Raw genomic sequence first — 20,807 nt, 5'->3', positions numbered from 1 at the left:
ATCTCTTGATATAAACTAGCCTTGAGGCATGTACCGTGGTGATGTGTTGAATCTCGGTTCCCAGGGGATGTCTGCTATGTATCTGCAGCTTTAATGTTTCACTTAATATCCTTTTTGGCTACGGAGCGCGTACTCCTCTCCAGCAGCAGGCAGCATTTGGCTCAACAACTTGCTTATTGTCTGCCCAAGCCGTGCTGAGCGACTGCCGGCTGGGAGCATCTGCCGTGGGGGGGCTTTCTTCGTGGCGTTTGTCTGTGTTTTTTTAAATTGAGAAGTTGAAAGAAAACCAGCCTTCTTTTGCCTAGCACCTCAACCCCTGTATCTTTCACATGCGTTCCTGGAAACGAGCATGCTCAGAGAACTGGCAAATCATTGTCCAGTGACCGGGAGGAAATGATCATTGCTCTTCATTTATAATGCAAATTCTGAGGTGTCTCCAGAAGTGTGGTAAACTTAAAATGATGGCTGTGGTGAGAACGTCTCTGCAGAAAGTTGTGGTTTTGTTACATCGTTTACAAAGGATGGCAGTTTCTTCTCCTCGGTATCAGAAGCTCTGTAAGGTAACTGAGTGATTGAAATGAGGATCTTGGGTGTCTGACAATTCTCCTGTTTCTCAGGCTCTAAAAACTAAGCTTTCAGCGTGCTTACCAAGGAGAGATTCCTTTTCTTAGTGACTGATTATAAAAGCTGTTAAAGTGAATTGCTTCATTGAATTTTGTTTGGGCATCTGAAACAAGCATTGTTTTAGTGCATCGTTTATTTTGCATTTGACAGAATCTTCTGAGAAGGGCTGATAAACTATTTGGAGAAAATATGTCAAAACTACATTCATTAAGACCTATTATCTCTGTGATACTTTGTAATGTCTCCATATTAAATGGTATATTAATCTTGTGTGAATTTCAGTAAATTGAAAAGAAGAGTTTAAAATAATTCAGTAGATTACTGAATAACTGTCCCTTTCTAGCTAGTTGTTTTACCATTAAAAAAATTAAAGCACATTTTAGAAACCACTAGATGAAATCTCATTATAAAATATCCCCTATATTCTTGACTCTTCGTATATTATAGCTGAGCCTGAAGAACTTAATTTTATTTGAACAGGTGGATTAAGTACACTTTCAAGAGGCAACTTGTTTGACACTTGCAAATTTCAAGTACTACGTCATCCTAAACATAAACCATTGAATGGGCTCCTGTGTTTTAAAGAAAAGTTGGCTGTTGCATTTTTTTATTCTAGTTTGATTTATACCACATTCATACTGTCTCATTACTTTGTCAAAAATTGGAGCAATTTGATAGAAAAGGAAGAAGGAATTGTAACAGGAATGTGAAAGCAATTTATACAGCACCGCAGTATCACATTCTGCCTTCATCATGCTCTTAATACCATATTCTCAAGATTGTATCTTGTTGCCCTGTTAGCTGCCCAGACTCGTTTGTATTTGGAATGACTGTCTCTAGGACAATGGGACTTTCCCAGTGATGTAAAATATGACCTGTCCAAGCATCTAAACTGCATGTTATGTGGCAGTACATTAGAAGGGGAAAGCAGTATTCCATTAATTTTATCATATATTTTTATTTTGTACAGCTTGGTCAATTAACTGTAATTCTGTCTAGAAACTTTTTTTTGGGAAAAGTTTTAGGAGATAAATTGTTAGCGGAACATTCTTTGCAGAAATACTTATAAGGGTTTCATTTGCATGAGAAATTACTTGAATCTTCATACAACTTAATAATTAATTTAGTTGTAAAAATCCATGAATTAATTATTTCAGTGTGTCGTGTCTTGGTTCACTTCAGAGAATACGTTTATTCTGATATAAACATTCTGTGTATTTCAGGAACAGGCAACTTTGATAACAGTATAAAAGCTCATTCACTAACGCATGATATTTTACCTCTTTAAGTACAAGTGCGAATATATAAAGCGTTTTTTTTTTAATTAGCTGGGTTATTTTTTGATCCATTTATATGCATACTTTCACAAAATCAGGTCTTTTTCTCAAGTCACATGACCAAAGTATTGTTAGTTTGAGGTAGGAAATGGTAGAAGTTCAGAAATTAGAGAAAGTTACTTAGTTTCCTAATTATACCCCAAATAAGCAAAAGTTTAACTACTGAAGTCATTGGGTAAATTAATTGCTATCAGAAGTCCTCTTTGGATAGATTTCTTGAGACTTATATTTTCCTAAAGAAACCATTAAAATTTAAATGTTTAGGATAAATGTACTTTTGCTTTTAAAAAATTAAAACTTGTGTTGTTTGCAGTTGAAATGTTACCTTCCACATTTCTTTGCTTGGATGCAAAATTAACAACTGCCCAGATAATCAAATGGGGAATATGCAATTCCAGTACTTGCCAGCAGGTGTCAATATAAGGCAGTGATATATGAGATTTTGGTTGAGGAACTAGAAATCTACAATAGGAGGTGGCAAAATTACTATGAAATAAATCAGCTAGTAACAGATATTTTTTATTTGCTTGGTTATATTTTGAAAATTTATCGTAGTTACTGATCTGTGTTAACTTATATGGTATAAATTAAAAGTTTTAGTTGCAGAACTAAATATTAACCATTGGTATCCCAAATATTGACATAGGTAGGTATCTATCTATAGCAAGAGAAAATATGTAATTGTATTATAATTATCAATAGTCTTTGTATGCTATTTAAACATTTAAATAAGTTTGATGTTTATTTAGTTTAAGACACCATAAATTCTTTTCCCCTTAAATTGTGGATGTTATAATGAGTGTCTCTCCCTAGACCTCCTACATTCTCTAAATTTAGTTTCTTAGAAAGGAAATGCTGTAAGTTTCAGTGTTTTTTCACAAAAATATAGAGGTCTCTTGTAAATGCATTTACAAATCAAAGTGAATGGGAAAAAATGTTGCATAATCAAAGGGAGATGTGACTATTTTAAATTCATATTGAGATTTTGAAATCCAGTGTCTGTTAATATTCTTACCTGCTTTTCTACTTTAGGATCTTTTTACATCTTATGTGGAAATTTAGTCTTTTATCAGACTTTCCTCTGTGATACTTTGTCTTTGCTTATTTTCATACTTCTCTGGAGTGTCAGAAAACAGTTCATATATTACACATTTGGAATTTATCTTGAATATTCTCATTTTGTGTGTTTCCTCTGTTTTGAAGGGGGGAGGATAGGCAGAACTTGGCATTCATGGCTCTCAGAGTTAAAATATGCTTTTCTTCCTCTTCACCTATTTACCCATTTACTTGTATTTTTCCCTTTAAAAATATTTCTTCTGTATTATACATCTCATAAAATTTGTTTAGGAAACTGAAATGGAAGTGCCGCTTACTTGGAGATATAATTAGCAGCAGTGAAATTGCCCCGATGACCTAAAATTACCTCATGCTGGATGCTTATTTTTCCAGATTGGTTTTGATTGCTTAGTTCCTTTAAAATATTAATGATTAGAAAAAACAGTTTTTCTTCTCATAGAGAGCACAGCAAAAGCAACAACGTAAGTGATTAAAAAATAAAATTGACTTTGTTTTCATTGTTATGTGATTATATTGATGATATTTTATCATTAAATTTTTGTATAAAGCAGAATTTATGTTGAGTTGGAAAAGAATTTCATAAGTCCTGTTTTCTTCTTTGGTGTCCATTTTCATAAAATACTTATTAATTGAAGACATGGTAAAAGCATTTTTCTTTGTAAAGCAGATTGGGATATGAACTATTATAGCAAAATAAGAAAAAAATGTACAATTAGTGTTATAAATTGGAATCCTCATGACTTAATAAGCATTTTAACATTTTTGATTTAAGTAATAGAAATTCTATTTGCCTATATACATATGTAAATCACTTTAGCTTATGTGGCTTTAATCATCTGCAAACTTTTTTGATCCTTTAGTCCTATCAGCAAAAATATTGTAAATATTCACACACACACACACACACACACACACATAAACATATAGTCATTTTAAAATTATACACATATGCTGTGGACAAATCACATATTAAATATTAGTTGAACATAGTTTTATTCTTTTTACTATTCTCTTCTTACACCTCAGTTGATTTTCCTTTTCTCTCTGTGTCATACACATGGCATTTGGTGACTGATTTAGTGAAATTGTGGCTTTCCTGATGGTGCTGATCTTGAAGTATCCCTGAAAAACCATGTCTTCTGTGGTATCAGAGCAGCTATCGATGAGTGCTCTTGAAGAATAGAGACCAGAAGATCTTGCCATCTTGCCCTGCAAACTTGGATTGACTGCTGATGTCTACAGAAGTCTTGTGTGTGTGTGTGTGTGTGTGTGTGTTTACGTGTAGACAACATGGAGCTATGTGGAAGGATGTATGGTCACAGAGGTATATAGTGTCTGAACAGAGTTTCAGATTCATTGACAAAGTGAATCCACACACCATTTTTCACCTTCATGTGTGGGTTCCCTTTATTTAGAGGTAGTTATGATTATGTGTTTTTAAGAAGGTGTGGAATGGAATGATATATTTTCAACCCCACATAGTTAAGCTTTGTTTTTTTGTTTGTTTTTAAAGATTTTATTTATGTATTTCACAGATTGAGACACACACACAGCAAGAGAAGGAACACAAGCAGGGGGAGTGGGAGAGGGAGAAGCAGGCTCCCTGGGGCGGACCCAAGGATCATGACCTGAGCTGAAGGCAGACGCTTAATGACTGAGCCGCCCAAGTGCCCCTAAACTTTGTTTTTTATTTCCAAACATTTTCCTACCTTTATTCCCCAACATTTCCCTACCTTTTCCACCCCCATGGAAAACTACTACCCATGGGTAATCAAATCTTCACGTGTTTTAGGGTGATGGTGCTTTACTTAGTTGTGATCTGAATGTCAAATTTTAAATCTTGTCAGGTCAGCTCTCAGTCTCTATAATCAAATCGTACACATGATCGGTTGACCCATAGAAGGCTAGAGTCATGGTCTCTGCCTGGAGGTAGAACACCCGTTGATCATATGAGCATTGGCTCTTCTTGGTTTTATGAGAAATTTTCAATTTGGTTACCTCAGAAAATTTGTGAAGGGTGAGGTATAATGGAGGAAAATGCCATACATGGAAGGATTTGCATACCTTTAACCAGTCACCATCGATGCATTAGGCACGTTGCATCACAACTCAATGGACCCTGGGCAGACTACTTCTCTTTCTCTCCATTTCTTTCTGCGCCCTTTCAGGGGGCTGAGATGATAGTGAAGTGGGTCATTGGAGACAGCAATTGTATCTCTACATGTCATCAGATATTTTCTTGTGGCTTCCAAAAGCAGCAACATGATTTCAGATAATTCTCTGATCTCTGTGTTGCCAAAGCTCCCCAAGTCAAGATGTATATCAAAATCATTTTCTTTTCTTTTTTCTTATTATTATGTTCAGTTAGTCAACATATAGTACATCATAAGTTTTTGATGTAGTGTTCAACGATTCATCAGTTGTATATAACACCCAGTGCTCATCACAACACGAGCCCTCCACAATCATTTTAAAATCTGGTTATCTAACTAACATTTTTTAAATCAGGAAACTCTTGCTATCAATGACTTTTGGCTAGGTGTAGTATAATTAGATATGCTTTGTCCGTTAATAAAAAGTAATTAAAACCAATCTACAAGATTGCATTTTAAATAGTTTCTTGATAGTCAAGATACCATTATTTGCGTAAGTCTAGATCTGTGATCTACAAATCAGGGAGAAGTCAATTGGACAGAGTTGGAGTAGCATTATGGATAGGGATAAAAATTCTCCTTTGTTTTTAGAGTAGCATTTGATAATTGTGACTAAAATGTTGATGATCTGTGTTTACCTAGGGGTAAAGTTTTTTAAATTTCAAGGGGAAATTTCCAAGATGAATGTACTGCTGGATTTTAAATGTACAGACATGATCCACTCCCTCTTACTAGGAACTGTGAGCACTGCCAGCTTCTCTTGATATATTTGGTGGTTTATTTTTAGCTCTCTAAAATAAGCAATTAGTAGAACTCTTACCATAGAGATAAAGATTATAGAAAATTTCATGCTGTGGTAGGTTTCTCAGTTTCACAAAGTTTATTCATTTCTGGGCAAGGTAAATGAGTCCAAATAATTGAAATTGGAAAGCATAAAGTGCATGCGACGGTTTCTTTTCATTTTTCTTCTAGTTTGTTATGTGGAATTGTAGAAGATTAATTTATAACAAACCTCACTTATAAAAGCAGACAGAGCCCTTTAATGCTTAATAAATTACATGCTGATATGAGAGTATGGCTTGATAAAGCTTAAGCAAGAATTTTGGGAAAACGTCAAATGGAAAATGGCGTTGTACTGTTTTCACAATAGACTAGTTTACTTTAGCTTTAAGAAAATTGAAAGAAAAATGGTCAAACACAGCAATAAAATAACTGTAGGCTTTCATGAGTAAAAAAAAAAGTTTTGTTACTACTGATGTAGCTTCCTTTCATTTTTAGAGTGTTTTAGAGTTTACAGTGTTTTAACATATTTCATCATTAATACATATGGTGTTAATTAGTAATTATATTATTACTGATCCTTAAGAGATAGGTAGGAAAGAGATCATCATTTTTCCCATTAACAAATGGAGAAACGGGATTGGTACATTGACAGGTTAGGGAACATGTCAATAATTGCTTGGCTAGGGTTCCTGGGTGGCTCAGTTGGTTAAGTGTCTGACTTGGGCTCAGGTCATGATCTCAGGATCCAAGTATCTGTCCCATGTTGGGCTCCACACTCAGTGGAGAGTCTGTTTCTCTCTGTCTCTCTGCCCCTCCCCTTGCTCGTGCTCCTTCTCTCTCTCTCTCTCAAATAAAAAAAAAAAAGCAAACATAATTGCTTAGCTAATATGTGGCACAATCTGAACTAAATGTAGGTTGTCTGAATCTTGTGTCTCCTTACACTTAATTTCAGATAGTTTTAGGGATATCTGGACTAAGTTTCAGATTTTTAGGGATGCTGGACTAAAATGAGCCATGTACCGTAGAAAGCGAAATCACATTAACTAGGTAGTAGATATAGTTTTATTCTACATTCTCTTGCCATACATCTCATTTTCTAAAGAAATTTAGCCTCTAGTATCCTTTAAGACATGAGGAGATGTTGGAAATTCTCTGATTCAACTATTTCATTTTACAGATGAGGAGACAGATCATCTATAAGGGATATTTTATTGCTGCTCGTTTTGTAGGATGGAAATGTACTTGTTTTCTCCTAGAAGTTTAAGCCTCATGGAATATGTCTTTTCAAAAGTACTTTTGTATTTGAATTCTAAAAGAACAAAGATTTCATTCTAGTTTAAATTTATATAGTGGGTACTCTTTTAATAGGCTTATTTTGCAGTTTTATAAAAAAGATGGGTTGGTTCATTTTAATGCAAATTAATGTAGTTGGTTCTGGGTTTTGATTCATAATTTAGTTTGGTTTGAGTCTCAATACACAAGTATTGAATTATGTATTCTATTCACGGAAACAAATTCTCTAGCTTCAAATATAGTTTTTTATCATTATATTTAAAGTACATAATAGCTCCTTAAAAGTATAAATTGAAAATAGTCAACTAATTTTTTAGACTGGGTCCTTTCTAATAGGAAATTTGTGGGGGTTTTTTTGTCATTGTTTTTTGTTAGTTTTTGTTTTTGCAATTCAACTCAAAATCATGTATTTAATGGTTATCATATGCTGAAGTACATGGTAGGCAGCATAAGCATGAAGTACAGTATTGCATTTTTGACGTACAATAAAGAAGTTCAAGTAACTTGTTCTGAAGACTCAGCTTGAGGTAGTGCAAGGAAAAGTTTCCCTGACCACTGAGCTTATGACAGAAACTCTTGTAGGATGAGTATTCCTCAATTTGTGGGGGGGCGGTGCTCCTCTAGATTATTGATAGGCTCCCAGATGGCACTTGAAAATCTAGATGACCCACAGTGAAACTGATGGAATCTTCATTCACATCAAACATCACATTTGGAAGAAGTCCCATTCCATTGTCAGAAACTGAACAGAGCAAATAAGTAATCTTTACTATGACTGACACCAGAGGAAAAACAAGTATGTTTGCTTCGAAGAGAATGGGAAGAAATTGTTGAGCCTCTTAATGTATCCTATCATGTTTAAGAATTACGGGTTTTGATGTCATCAGTTTTGAGTCCCAGTTCACTCTCAAAACATGGGAATTACTGTTGTTGGTACAGGTATACTATTAATTATAGCCTTTTATGGAAAGCTCTTGACATTTGACTCAAAAATGATATAGAATGAGTTTAGTTTTACTTTTTTTCAGGGCATACTTTGCAAGAGTTTAAAGACATGAAGTGAGAGAAAACTTTTTGCTTCAAAACAGTATCTGACACTGTATGTACTCCAGGTTCAGCATTTTAAAAGGCCAAGGTGGGGTGCCTGGATGGCTCAGTGGGTTATGCTGCTGCCTTCGGCTCGGGTCGTGGTCTTGGGGTCCTGGGATCGAGTCCCGCATCATCGGGCTCTCTGCTCGGTGGGGAGCCTGCTTCCTTCTCTCTCTCTCTGCCTCCCTCTCTGCCTACTTGTGATCTCTGTCAAATAAATAAATAAAATCTTAAAAAATAAAATAAAATAAAAGGCCAAGGTGTGTGTGCACCTATCCAGTGTGAGTGGCCAGGGGGCCGGAATCCCTTAAGCCTGCATGGTTGCAATATGGACATAAGGGAAGTTTGTCTGTGATTAGGGCTTGTTTTTTTTTGTTTTTGTTTTTGTTTTTTAAATAAACTTTCTTACTAACTTTATATATCATGAATGTTTTCCCATGTCATTAATCATTTCTTACATCGTGATTTTTTTTCATAGAGTTAAATATAATTGTATTGAATGACTGCAGGATAGTTTACTGAAGCCATCAACTCTGGTTAGATAACTAGGTTATTACCAGTGTTCTCATGATAAATAATTCCATGATGGATGTTGTTATACATCATTGAGTACATCCTGATTATTTCCAGGATGTGTTTTTAGAATAGAATAACTGGACCAAATTAACATTCGATGGCTTCAGTTTATATATTGCCGAATTTCCCTCTTGCGAGGTGTTACCCATTTTTATGTCCATTGGCAGCTTGAGTGCCTAATTTCCTGCGCCCTCCCAGAAAACAGGCGATATCAGTTAGAAAGTATTTTGTGAAATTGTTAGATGGAAAACATAGCCATGTTGTAGAATGTAAACCAAAATCTAGCGAGGTTAACTGATTTACCCAAGGGTGGGACCAACTAATCCATTCCAGGAGTGTCTGAGTTCCGGATACTGGGCTGAGAACCCAAACACTGTGATGTCTAAAACAGGATAGGATAAAGACCGTGTAGTAAAACTGACAGGTTTTGAACACAGAAGGAAAAAAGTAAACTCTGATTTGAAAATGTCAGGGAAGTATTTAGAGAAAATGTAGTATCTCCTAGGGCTCTCGAGGAGTAGGTTGAGTTTAATAGAGTAGAGAATTCTGAGAATAGACATGTGAATGAGCAAACACAAGGCACAGAAGTGTGTCATCGTAGTTAGAAAACATGGGATACTTGTTTATCAGAAGTGGCTATGAAACTCACTCATTAACATTCTCATCTCCATAAAAAAAATATTCTTTGGGTGGCCAGCTGTGTATGCCAGATTGACTTCGATTGTTTCCACAACGGAGTCCAGTTTTAAAGGAAAAATATTTGTGAGTATTGGCGCTATTCAGATATGAAGGGCATTTCCAAAAGGGAACTATAAAATGAAAAATTGCACAATATCATGTCTTTGAAATAAGAACATAGCTCTTCCAAATGTCTCCTTTAAATGGAACAACCTTCCTTTGGACATGAGTCATTTTGGTATGAGAGTGACAAAAACAGTTATACTTTTAATGGTAACTCAGTTGATGAGAGAATGATATCAAGCAAAATTAAAAGATAATTCACAGTGGAAGTCAGTCTGTCCGCTGCTAATTATAGATTTATGGAACCTTAAAGTTAATGAAAATTGAAACTGTTTGACCGGTTTCCTCATTATTATATATTAGGAAACAAAGCCTTAACATTTATAGGGAGCTTTGCCCTTAATGTGCTTTGCTGTATTATTTTATGCTGCCCAAGATCACACAGCCAAGTGATTCTTGGCTATATATTTAAGTTTCCAGGAGATTACTCTAGTGTCCATTACATTTTATGTGTGCTTATTTAAATAGAATGTGTATTTAACTTTGCCTAATATTATAATTTGATGTTTATTTCCATGTTTCTCCTTCTGAATCACCAGTTTCTTGAGTTTGGGGTCATATCTATTTTAGAAGTATTTGCAAAAGTTGAATAAATAACCCAAATTTCTTATTTTTCTGAGATTTACAATGTTGTTATAATATAGTAGAGATGCTGTATTTGGACTCCATATTATTCTTTTTAAAGAGTTTTATTGAAATATTCATGTACAATACAATTCTTTTGAAGTGTACAGTTCAGTGTGGTTTTTTTTTTAGCATGTTCATAAATTGTGCAACTATTACCACAATTAAAATTTTAGAACATACCCCTCCCCAAAGGATCCATGGGCAGTTGCTTCCCATTTTTCTCCACTCTACTCTGCTAGCCCTAGGCAACCACTGATCCATTTTCTGGTTTGTTTGTTTGTTTGTTTTCCTTGTTTTTAACATGAGATTGAGAATAAGAGTTTGAAGCCGTAAGTATTAGGTAAAAGGGCTGGAAAAATAATACAATTTGCCGTGATACATTTACTACTTCATCTTACAAAATTTGATAATTTTTGGGTTTTAATTATCAATAAAAGGGTAGCTTTTGTTAAATGGTTTGTAAACCTTTAGCACCATAAAATATGGTATTTATTTTTCCTATTAATTATTTACAGTACTGTAAAAATGAAGTATATTGGGAAAATGTTGAATTTGAAATCCGAAGGCCTAGGTTGGATGACCCTACTTGCTGTTTGATCTTTTCTAACATTCAAGTAATGTATCAGTCCTCGGCTTCATACAGACAGTGGGAATGATACGCATTCTGGTTACTTTTAGAAAAATGTTACAGGAATGCTAAGTTAAAGTTTGTGACTTTGCTACAAGGGCTAGCGTATTAGTAAAATTAAAATACTAAATTTTCTGTAATTTCTTTTTCTTTAAACCAACCAATCAACCAACAGAAACAATGGTGATATTTACTCAAGTGTGCTTTTACCTTGGCCCCCTGATGAAAGAATTTTTGAAACAGTGAAAGAACGTACTAAGAGCTTCCACTTGTCTCAACTCAGGTGGCAGAATGTTGACTCCCAGCCACCCAAGTCTGCAGTGCAGGGTCTTTTCATTTTTCTCCTTTCCTACGGCATCAAACCAGCTTCCATATTAAGGTGTATTCTTTGCCAGAAAAATCATACTATTTCCAAACAACTTAGATTCACACTGAGGCTGCATGAAAGGGACCATGTCTTCCGGGAAGGACTAATGGCCCCCAAGGCAGCAGTAGCTAGTCAAAAGAAAGATTCTGAAATTTTTATGCAATCCCAAATCAGGGCAGCCATAATGTTTATAACCTATACATTATTTGTCTCAGAGGCTGGTGGGCACATATAAAACTTGGGAAGGCTTAAGGAAGGTCTTTTTTAAAAAATTCAATAATAATGGAATATTTTGGTAATTCTCAGATGATTTTGTATAACCTGTATTTTGAGAGTGAGGTTTTGATAAGTACTGAATAACCTGGATTAATGACTATAATGACTGAGTGCTGTTTTGCATTAATTCTTGAAGCAAATCCTAGATTGCTTCATTACATAGCCTGTCATTATGGAAGATTCTCACATAGTGTGGTGGTAAAGAAGGGGAAACATTTGCTCTTTTTGAAGTAATTGTATCTAATGGAAGTCTAATGACCTATTATGTTTATTTCTAAAAGCTGAGCAGCGAAGCTTGAGAGAAGCTAGTGAAAGACTCGAGAAATGATAATGTAAACCAAAATCTAGGAAGTCTCATGTGGTTGAGAATCAGTACTTTATGACAGTTAAATACTTCAATAATTTACTTGTGCCAAATGTCATCCTTACTTGAAAAGCTGAAGTGATGTCTCCAAATGAGCCCATACCACAGAGAGCTGGGGTAGAGAGCTGCTTCTGGCTAGGTGTCTTGTACCTTTTCTATGTCTTACAGTGTCTCTGAATTTAATATGTTGATTGAACAAGGTGGAGAGCATAGTGTTCTGGCGGGTACTGAAATAATAGAACTTAATAACCACTGATGACTTTGGATATTTTCAAGCTTATTTTCTTCATGTTTTAAAGATGAGAAGACAGAGGCTTAGATGGGTTCATTGATCTGTCTTAGGACCTATTAATGGTGAGTGGCAATGGTTGAATTGCTTTGACAAGGATATATTCTATTTTGGGGATTTCATGGGACTGTATGATTAAAAATGTATTTTATAGGTTTCTGAGATAGATTATTGACACCAACTGAATCACATAGTTGGTATAAATGATTTACTTGGAGATGGGTTCTGAAAATAAGTGAATAAAACATACCTTTTTAGATGGAACACACACTGTAACCTCCTCCAGTTAAAGTTGGTTGTCGGTACAGCAGTGCTTACTTTGCTGTCTTTCGACTATTCTGGATCCTTGAATATTTTCATGATAAGTGCCTCAAAAGTAGCAACAACTTGACAGTGGTAAAGGTTGGAGAGATTACTTGGAGCTCTGTAAACTTAACTATGGAGACTCATGAAAAAATTTCAGTTGCTTTCTATGTATATTCCTCACATTTTCCAAAACTTAGGACTAGGACCAACACAACAAAATAGTTTAAACGTGTCTTGACTTCCTGATACTATTTACCGAGTCTGCAGCTTTTCATTCTTTTAGCTCATTCAAAGTGGAACAAGTCATTTTAAAATTCTCAGTTTTCCTTTACAAAAGCTGCACGCGCCTACTACAAGGACACGACTTCCCAAAGCATGAAAGGTGTAGTGTTGACACCTTCGTTTAGCATAGTTTAATCATTCTTGTGGAGATTAGAAAGAAAATTGTCTTTGTGAACGCATTCAGTGTTTGAAATTTAATCTAGTAGGGAAGTTTGGTTCGTAGCCCTACCCAACATGGCTTTCCGAGTCTTGTTTGGAGTGATAACTTTTGTGGGGTCAGGCTAAGGGATGCTTGACAGAACGTCTTCATCTTTCTTCTTTGTCCAGGGCGGTGGAAATTTATCAAGACACAATCCCTAAACTCCTTAAACCCTGGGACTGTCCTGACTTCTGTTTTGGAGGGACACATCGACTGTGCCAAAGGAACAGTCTACTCATAATCCATTACTACAAAGCCCATTCATATTATCATCTTTTTGTTTTGCTTTTCTCATTTCTTCTGAGTCACTATGTAAAGCTTTATAGTAATTTGACTTAATCACACATGGTATGGCTCTTTCAGGACTCATGCTGTTATTTTTAAGCTTTCTGTCTCTTATACCTTTCTGTCTCAAGACATACATATATATATATATATACAGAACACTTTCACACAGCCAAATAAACCAAAATTTCTCATCTGGTGAAAGAGTGATAGAAACCATACTATTTGGAACCTGGAGTTGTTCCTTATTTGCTGAAAATTGTATGGAATACATTTTATGCTGTTTTCCAAGAATAAATTGGAATGGCATATTTGGATTGAATTGGAATGAGACCATAAATAACTGAAGGAGTGGCTGGGAGATTTCAAAACGTATTTATTTATTTATAATGTAATTTGTGCTCCTGATTAATTGCTCTTGATTAACCTCCCTGCTCTTTAAATTAAATCAAAATTAGCAAATATTTATTGCAGTCTCAGAGAAACCTCATTTAAGGATTAAAGCACCATGGAGAGCAGTAGAATGTTTCCTTGAATAAAAGCCAGAATGGGAAGACGAGGAGCACTTCTCCCCATTTCTTGATTCTATACATGTTAAGGACAAGTGCATGCTCAGGAAATGGGGTGATTGATTAGGCTGGAAGGAACTGAGGAAAGGGATTCATTTAAATAGTTCTCCGTGATATCATTTTACATTGAAGAAAATCTTTTGGGAAGATAAACAAGGAATTAAGTTACTTGTGAAGCAGCACGAGGCAGCCAAGGGTGCCCTGCAGAGGGACTGAGAAATTGACTTTCTGGACATGCTTTCTACTGGTATTGAATGAAATGGGTAGGTCTCTGCCCTTTGCCAAGCTTTGCAGTTTTACCTTAAAGTTGGTATAAAAAAATGTTTTTTACAAAAATCTATGAATTAATACTGTGAAGGAAATATAATGACAAGTCTTCCATGTGCATGTGTAGTAAATCATTTTTAATTTTGTTCAGCAAATTAAAGCAGATTTCATTAGTTTTAAAAATAGCATTTACATTTTTACTCCCGGATATATTAAAAAGAAAGTGTTCCTTTTGTAAAATGCAGAAGAGGAAGGAGAAAACAAAATTTAACCATTAATTCTGCAACTCAGGAGGGAATATTATTAATGTCTTTTCCTATTTTATGTCACTCTTCCTTTCTTTGTGTATAGATATTGGTTTGAAGCATATTCATACAAATTTGGAATCATGTTTCATATAATACTTTTTGCATTTAAGGGTATTGGTGTTTTATTCTTCATAACAGTATTCTATACACATTTTTATATTTCTTTATTTTAAAAAAAACTTGTTTTTTTATTTTATGGCAGTGTTAGGTATCCCATTGTATTTTGTGAATGGGATAAATAATGTTTTTCTAATTTTGACCTTCTAATGCTGCAAAGGATTTTTTTGTCTAAATCTCTGGCTGTAATTGATTATTATTTTTTGTTAGGATGAGTTTCTGTAAGTGGCTTTGCTGGATCAAAGGTTATACACTGCCAGGTGGCTTTCCAAGAAGGCTGTTCCCAAGTATACTTTAATAGTGTATGAGAATATTGGTCATACCATACCCTTATTTGTCTTGAGTTTTATAATTTTAAATTTTTTGTCAATTTGATAGTTTTATACTGCATCACTGATTACTTGTAAGAATTTTTTTCTTACTGGCCCTTTGTGACAAAATTTTGATTTCCTTTGAACTAGTATACCTCTGATGTTTCTGCACCTGATCAACATCTATTTGATCTAAAGGAATTCAAATTACTTGGGAAGCAATTCTGTCACTGAAGTTATGAAGTACTTTCCAAAGTACTGGAGAGCACAACTACAAATCTGAGTCCCTACCATAAAAAATTTTGACATCGTATAGGAAAAAAATCAGATATAACAATGATTTATTAAAAATGCCAATTCACAGATTTGTTAGTTCCCAGAATGATAACAGAAGTCCCATGGATAATCTCAGCATTATTTGAGTAATTGATATTTTCTGGAGAATTCACTTTTACATTTTCAGTTAATTCTGAAAAGGTCTAGTCCACTCATGACATAGCAATAGTATCTCAGTATTCATATTCTCATTAAAATTTAAATACGTAAAATATGTTTGAATGAAATGATTTCAGAATATGAATTCCATCTATCTCTGCAAAAAACCAAATCATTCAAGTATGCAAGCATTTTTTTCTGAGCCTAGCCTCTTGTGATGTTTATGGAAGGACCCACTCATCATAGTCAGCCTTGCCTCCTCTCAGCTCTTTTGCTGTTAAGCAAAATTCTACCACCATGAAAAAGGTTTTTTCCAAGTTCCCAGAGAACACAAGATTTCACTTTGACATTGGCTTGACATTACTTTTTGGTTCTCAGAACTGACTGTATTGCCTTTATACCCAACTCAGGACTTACTCAAGCCATCACTTATTTCTGACAGTTATATTCAAATCAGCAAAGTATAAACTTTGTAGCAAAAATGGATTTTCCATGCATCAAGATTCTATAGCACATCTGTCAAAGAGGTTTGCCGTACGTGGAAAATCACAGCCTTGATATCCACCAGTAGCACATAATACATAATCAGAAATATTTGATGAAGTGAGTTAGGGTAGAATACCCATTTGCCAGGCAGGGCGTTGATAAAAGAACTTCCCTTGCAGCTTCATTATTAAACTGTAGTATGTTCCACTCTTCTTTTATTACCAACGAACAACTTTTGTCTTATCATCAGTTTGGCAAGAGATAACCTGTCAATTACTTGTAGAAAATTACTTAGAAATGAATCAATATTCTATTTATTGTATCTCCTCTACTTTAAAAGGCTGCAGTCCCATGTTTCTTGTACCTAACCTCCAAATTCTTTCACTGTAGTGTGGGCGCCAATTTTTGCCTTCCATCTTTTATATCTAATTCCTAAACTTTGTTCTAAGAGTGAAGTAAGAAATCTTCATTTTCAGATTTCATTAGTATAGATGAAGGTTTAAGATAAGTTTCCTGATATTGAGGATATCTAGACGTTAAGCAGAAGAAATTAATTTGATGGTTTCAGTTTTTTATTTTCATTTTGGATCTTCCTTTTTTCTTCTTTGTAAATGTTTGCCTTTGTGAGTTGCTAAAAAGAATAATTTTCAAGTTATATTCCTGTTTTAGTAGTATTTAAGTTCACACTGCACTGTTTCTTTCTTGGAAAGCTAACATGGAATATATTTTGAGATTTTTTTTTTTTTCATGTCTTAACATTGTCATTGAGGGTATTTGATTGTTTGAGCCTAATAGAAATAAATTCTGATTGTACCTTCTCAACCTGAAGTGTGGCAATGGTCAGAGACCATAGATGAACTTAGTTTCATTCAGTATTATTTATAAAACAGCGTTCAACATTGGGAAATAAAATAACTGATCTCTTTGCTATTTTAGTGTGATGACATCATCCTACACAGAACACACTTCAAATCATATGCCATTTGTACATGCACAGATGTAATTGCTAATACAAACCAAAAAAGAGGGAGAGACAGAGCAAGAGTGAGCTAGATGGTGTCTAGGGCATATAATAATTAGCATTTTTAGTAACAACATCTGTTGCTGGCAATATTGTTGGCAGTATTGTGGGAGAAAGCAGTCATTAAAATTAGCTAATGCTCAGTTTAAGTACCACACAATGTACTGACATTTTCAATATTTTTACTAGTTTTGGATTTCCTCGTTCCAATAAATTTGTGTTTTTGAGTTTGTTTGAATGCCTTGTATTATATTAAAAATGTTCTTCAGATTCCTCCAAATCGATCAGGGGCTGAAGCTTGTATTTTTAGTGGGTCAAAGTAGCATTGTTGCAAATTGTTACAGACATTTATTGGAGGATGTCTCGCAAAGATTGGGATGCCCATGAACTTAAATAAATGTAATGTAGAAGGTCAGAGATAAGTTGGGAGAATTATTGGCAAGATTAACAAGTTGGGAGAATTATTGGCAAGATTTAGACAGGCTAAGGACTGACAACAAGGTCACTTAGGTTGGGACTTCCCTAGTTTTAACTCTGGAGTGCCCTCCTCCTGAGATATCTCAGAGTTCCAGACACTCCAGATGGCTGGTAACTTCACTGTGCAAGGCACCTTGGAATCCCACCTTGGAATGGATCTCTGATTTTGATCCTGCTTGATTTAGATCTTCTCTCAGAGTTAGACACTGTCTTCCAACCTGCAACGCACATTTTCCTCAAGTCTTATTCTCTTACCATTCTTGAGGTTTCATTCTGGAATTCTTTTTTGAGGCTTAAGTGTCAATATGAACTTTTAAAATTTAGTGAAGCTTAAGTCATTTGGATTATTTTGACAGGCAACCATTGACCCCAGACCTGTGATTCCTCACTTGTACAGGGGTGTGTTGCTGCCTTCAAGTCATGGACAAACCCCCTCTGAGGAGGAGGAAAATGGTGACTTTGATCTTTTTTTATGGTCTTCGTTGTCCACCTGTTTGCTAGTTTGGGAGTATGTCAAAGTGAAAAAGGAAAAGTAGTCTCTTTTCTCTTCAAAGATAGAACCCACTCATGAATCAACATTTGAATCATATACTAAAATACAAACAATTTTGGAATCTGTATAATTGTTCATGAAAATAAACACAGAGTCAGAAATTATGTTTCTAGAAATACTTTGATGAGCTAAAATATTTCCCACTTTTGTTAATCTAAACTGGGTATCTTTCAAACTTTGAGTGGGAGATATTAAAATGGGTACTGAGAAAGTGGTTTCTGTAGGCCAGTTAGTTTGGAAAATTCTGCAAATTATGCCCTCCTTTGGTGGCCCTGTGACGCACGTTATATATTCAAGGCTATGAAAACTCTTGCAGAAGAATTATACTGAACTTGCTCATCTCAGTGTTTTTCAAACATTTTTTTTTTCCCCTGAGCCAGTTTTTGTTACAGAAACCAGTTTAAGAAATGCCGATGCAGTCATCCCAGAGTTTAACTTGCTATTTATGTTTGCCGAGAAAGTTGCAGAAAGGGCCTCTAGGTAAAGGCTTGTCATCTGACTTATAACAGACTTTTTGGGTCTCTGTGATTCTGACAATGTCTTTGTGGCAGAACTTACTGCAAGGCTTTATTAGTATCCTTAGAGATGGACACAGATAATGTCAGAATTCACAAAAAATGGCTGTATAAACCACAATGAATTTATTCATTTGTATTGGAGGATGTCTTTCCCAAAGACTGGGATGCCCATGAACTTAAATAAATGTAACTTAGAAGGTTAGAGATAAGTTGGAAGAATTATTGGCAAAATTCAGACAGGCTAAGGATTGACAACAAGGTCACTTAGGTTGACCTTATTCAAGGTGGGAACTTTCCTAGTTTTATCTCTGGAGTGCCCTCCTCCTGAGATGCCTAAGAGTTCCAGACACTCCAGATGGCTGGTAACTTCACTGTCCTAAGCACACCTGCAGTGGCTTCTTGTGTTCCTCACATTTCTCTTTTCTTTCCCCTCATAATTTGTGATGGTTAATGTTATGTGCCAATTTGGCCAAGCCACAATACCCAACATTATTCTAGATGCTTCTGTGAAGTTATTTATTTATTTATTTATTTTAAGATAAGATGAACATTTAAATTGGTAGACTTTATTTTTTCCTTCCAAATTTTAATTTTAATCCTAGTTAGTTAACGTACAGTGTAATATTGGCTTCAGGAGTAGGATTTAATGATTCATCACTTACACATAATGCCCAGTTCTCATTATAACAAGTGCCCTCCTTCATACCAAAAGAAATAAAAAGCATCTAAATCAGCAAGGAAGAAGTCAAACTTCCACTATTTGCCGATGACGTGATAATCAGTAGACTTAGGAAAGCAGATTATTCTCCATAATGTCAGTGGGCCTCTTAAGGCCTAATCAGTTGAAGGCCTTAAGAGAGAATGACTGACCTTCCTAGACAGAATTCTGCCAGCAGATTGCCTTCAGACTTGAACTGCAACTCTTCCCTATATCTCCAGCCTGTCAACCTACCCTACAGAGTTTGGACTTGCCAAGTCTCTGCGGTCATATGAGTTAGTTACTTGAAATAAATCTCTCTCCTCCTTTCCTTCCCCCTCTGTCTCTCTCTTCTCTTCTTTCTCTTTCTCTACACACACACACACACACACACACACTCACACACACCATTTTGGTGGTTTTGTTTTTCTGGAGAACCTGATTAATACTGATGTCAAGGACTGGTTACTAGATTTTGTTCTGCTCTGTCTTTTTCTGTGTTGGCCACCATTTTTTTTCTCAGACCTTTGATTTTTTTAGACACATTAGTAAACGTGATTAAACTATTCTCACTTCCACTAAACCCAAGGGACAGGAATTCACTTTCTTTCTTATTATGATTCAAATATAATTAGTTTTACTTTTGAGGTAAAATCTTCCTGTGAGGTATCTCTTTTGTCGCTGGTATGAACCAGTTTTCTAATACTGAAAGTCCACAACAGGGCAACTAAGCAGATTTAGCCTACGGAGAAGAATTCGTGATAATTGTTACCAGTCATGACACCCAATAACATTATAGACTCTCGTTCTGGGAGACATCTAACAAGGTCAAAGTCTTACAAAGAGGACAGTAAATATTAAAATTCTGTTTTGCTTCCTTAAACAATGTTCAGGGAGAATGATTCTATGGCTCTTTTTGGTAGCCCCTTCAGATGTTTAATCATTTTTACTCTCAAACTTTTTTTTTTTTTTTGGTCAGAATCCAGGTGATCTGGTAATTAAATTCATTACTTTTATTTCTTATTTAAGATCTCTCTTTTTTGTCATTGGTAAGTCCAAATATCCCACACATTACCGTTCTGAAAGACATGAAACTTAAAAGGGCCACCACGTTGCATGCCAAAGCCAGCACTCAAAGTCAGCATGGTCTGTCTGCTTTGGATTCTAAATCTTGCTCAGTGCCAGTAAGATTGAATTGAGCAAAGATTTGTTAAGTAAATTCTGCACTCTTTTAAGAAAATAAAGTGTGGAATCACAGGCTAGAGGAAACTCACTCATTTTTTGCTGATTTCAATTGAAGGGGAACAGAACACAGTGTAATAGAGAATTTTTGAGAAAACACTTAACTTTTTCTGTTTTGGCTTTATTGAGGGAGCATGAAGCTAGTGTGGCCTTCCTCACTGGAGTCTTGTCCTTTTCCTCTTCCCTCACCCGTCCTAGAAGACAAACATCATTGTATTTTCAAAAGTCACATTTTGAGTTTCCTTCTCCTCTGGGGAAGATAGACAGGCAGACAGGCAAATGGACAGGTAGACACACACGTGTGTGTGTGTGTGAGAGGGAGAGAGAAGAGTTTGATAATGATTTTGCTACTGGAGCAGCTTTAGTAATGACTCTTAGGAGTAATGACTCTTGTGTTTTATAATGACACAGCAGGGAAGTTGGGCTGGATTATTTGCAAGGAATGAGAAA

The 20,807-nt window shown here is 35.3% G+C and overlaps 1 protein-coding gene across 6 annotated transcripts in view; it reads left to right on the top strand.

Moving 5' to 3' along the window:
• Positions 1–20,807, top strand: part of UTRN (utrophin) — a 509,162-nt gene that overhangs the window by 274,319 nt on the left and 214,036 nt on the right. The window contains exon 1 of one of the 6 annotated variants that reach the window (XM_059177340.1): positions 308–560. The exons of the other annotated variants lie outside the window; for them this stretch is intronic. Coding sequence (XP_059033323.1) covers positions 417–560 — 144 coding nt within the window. The 5' untranslated portion in view covers positions 308–416. Of the gene's footprint in view, positions 1–307; positions 561–20,807 lie in introns of those variants that run through there. 6 annotated transcript variants of the gene reach the window in all.

The sequence above is a fragment of the Mustela lutreola genome, chromosome 6, assembly GCF_030435805.1.
Source record: "Mustela lutreola isolate mMusLut2 chromosome 6, mMusLut2.pri, whole genome shotgun sequence".
NCBI lineage: Eukaryota > Metazoa > Chordata > Mammalia > Carnivora > Mustelidae > Mustela > Mustela lutreola.
Note: the sequence above shows the minus strand (reverse complement) of the source record. Positions and strands in the feature narration are given on the sequence as shown.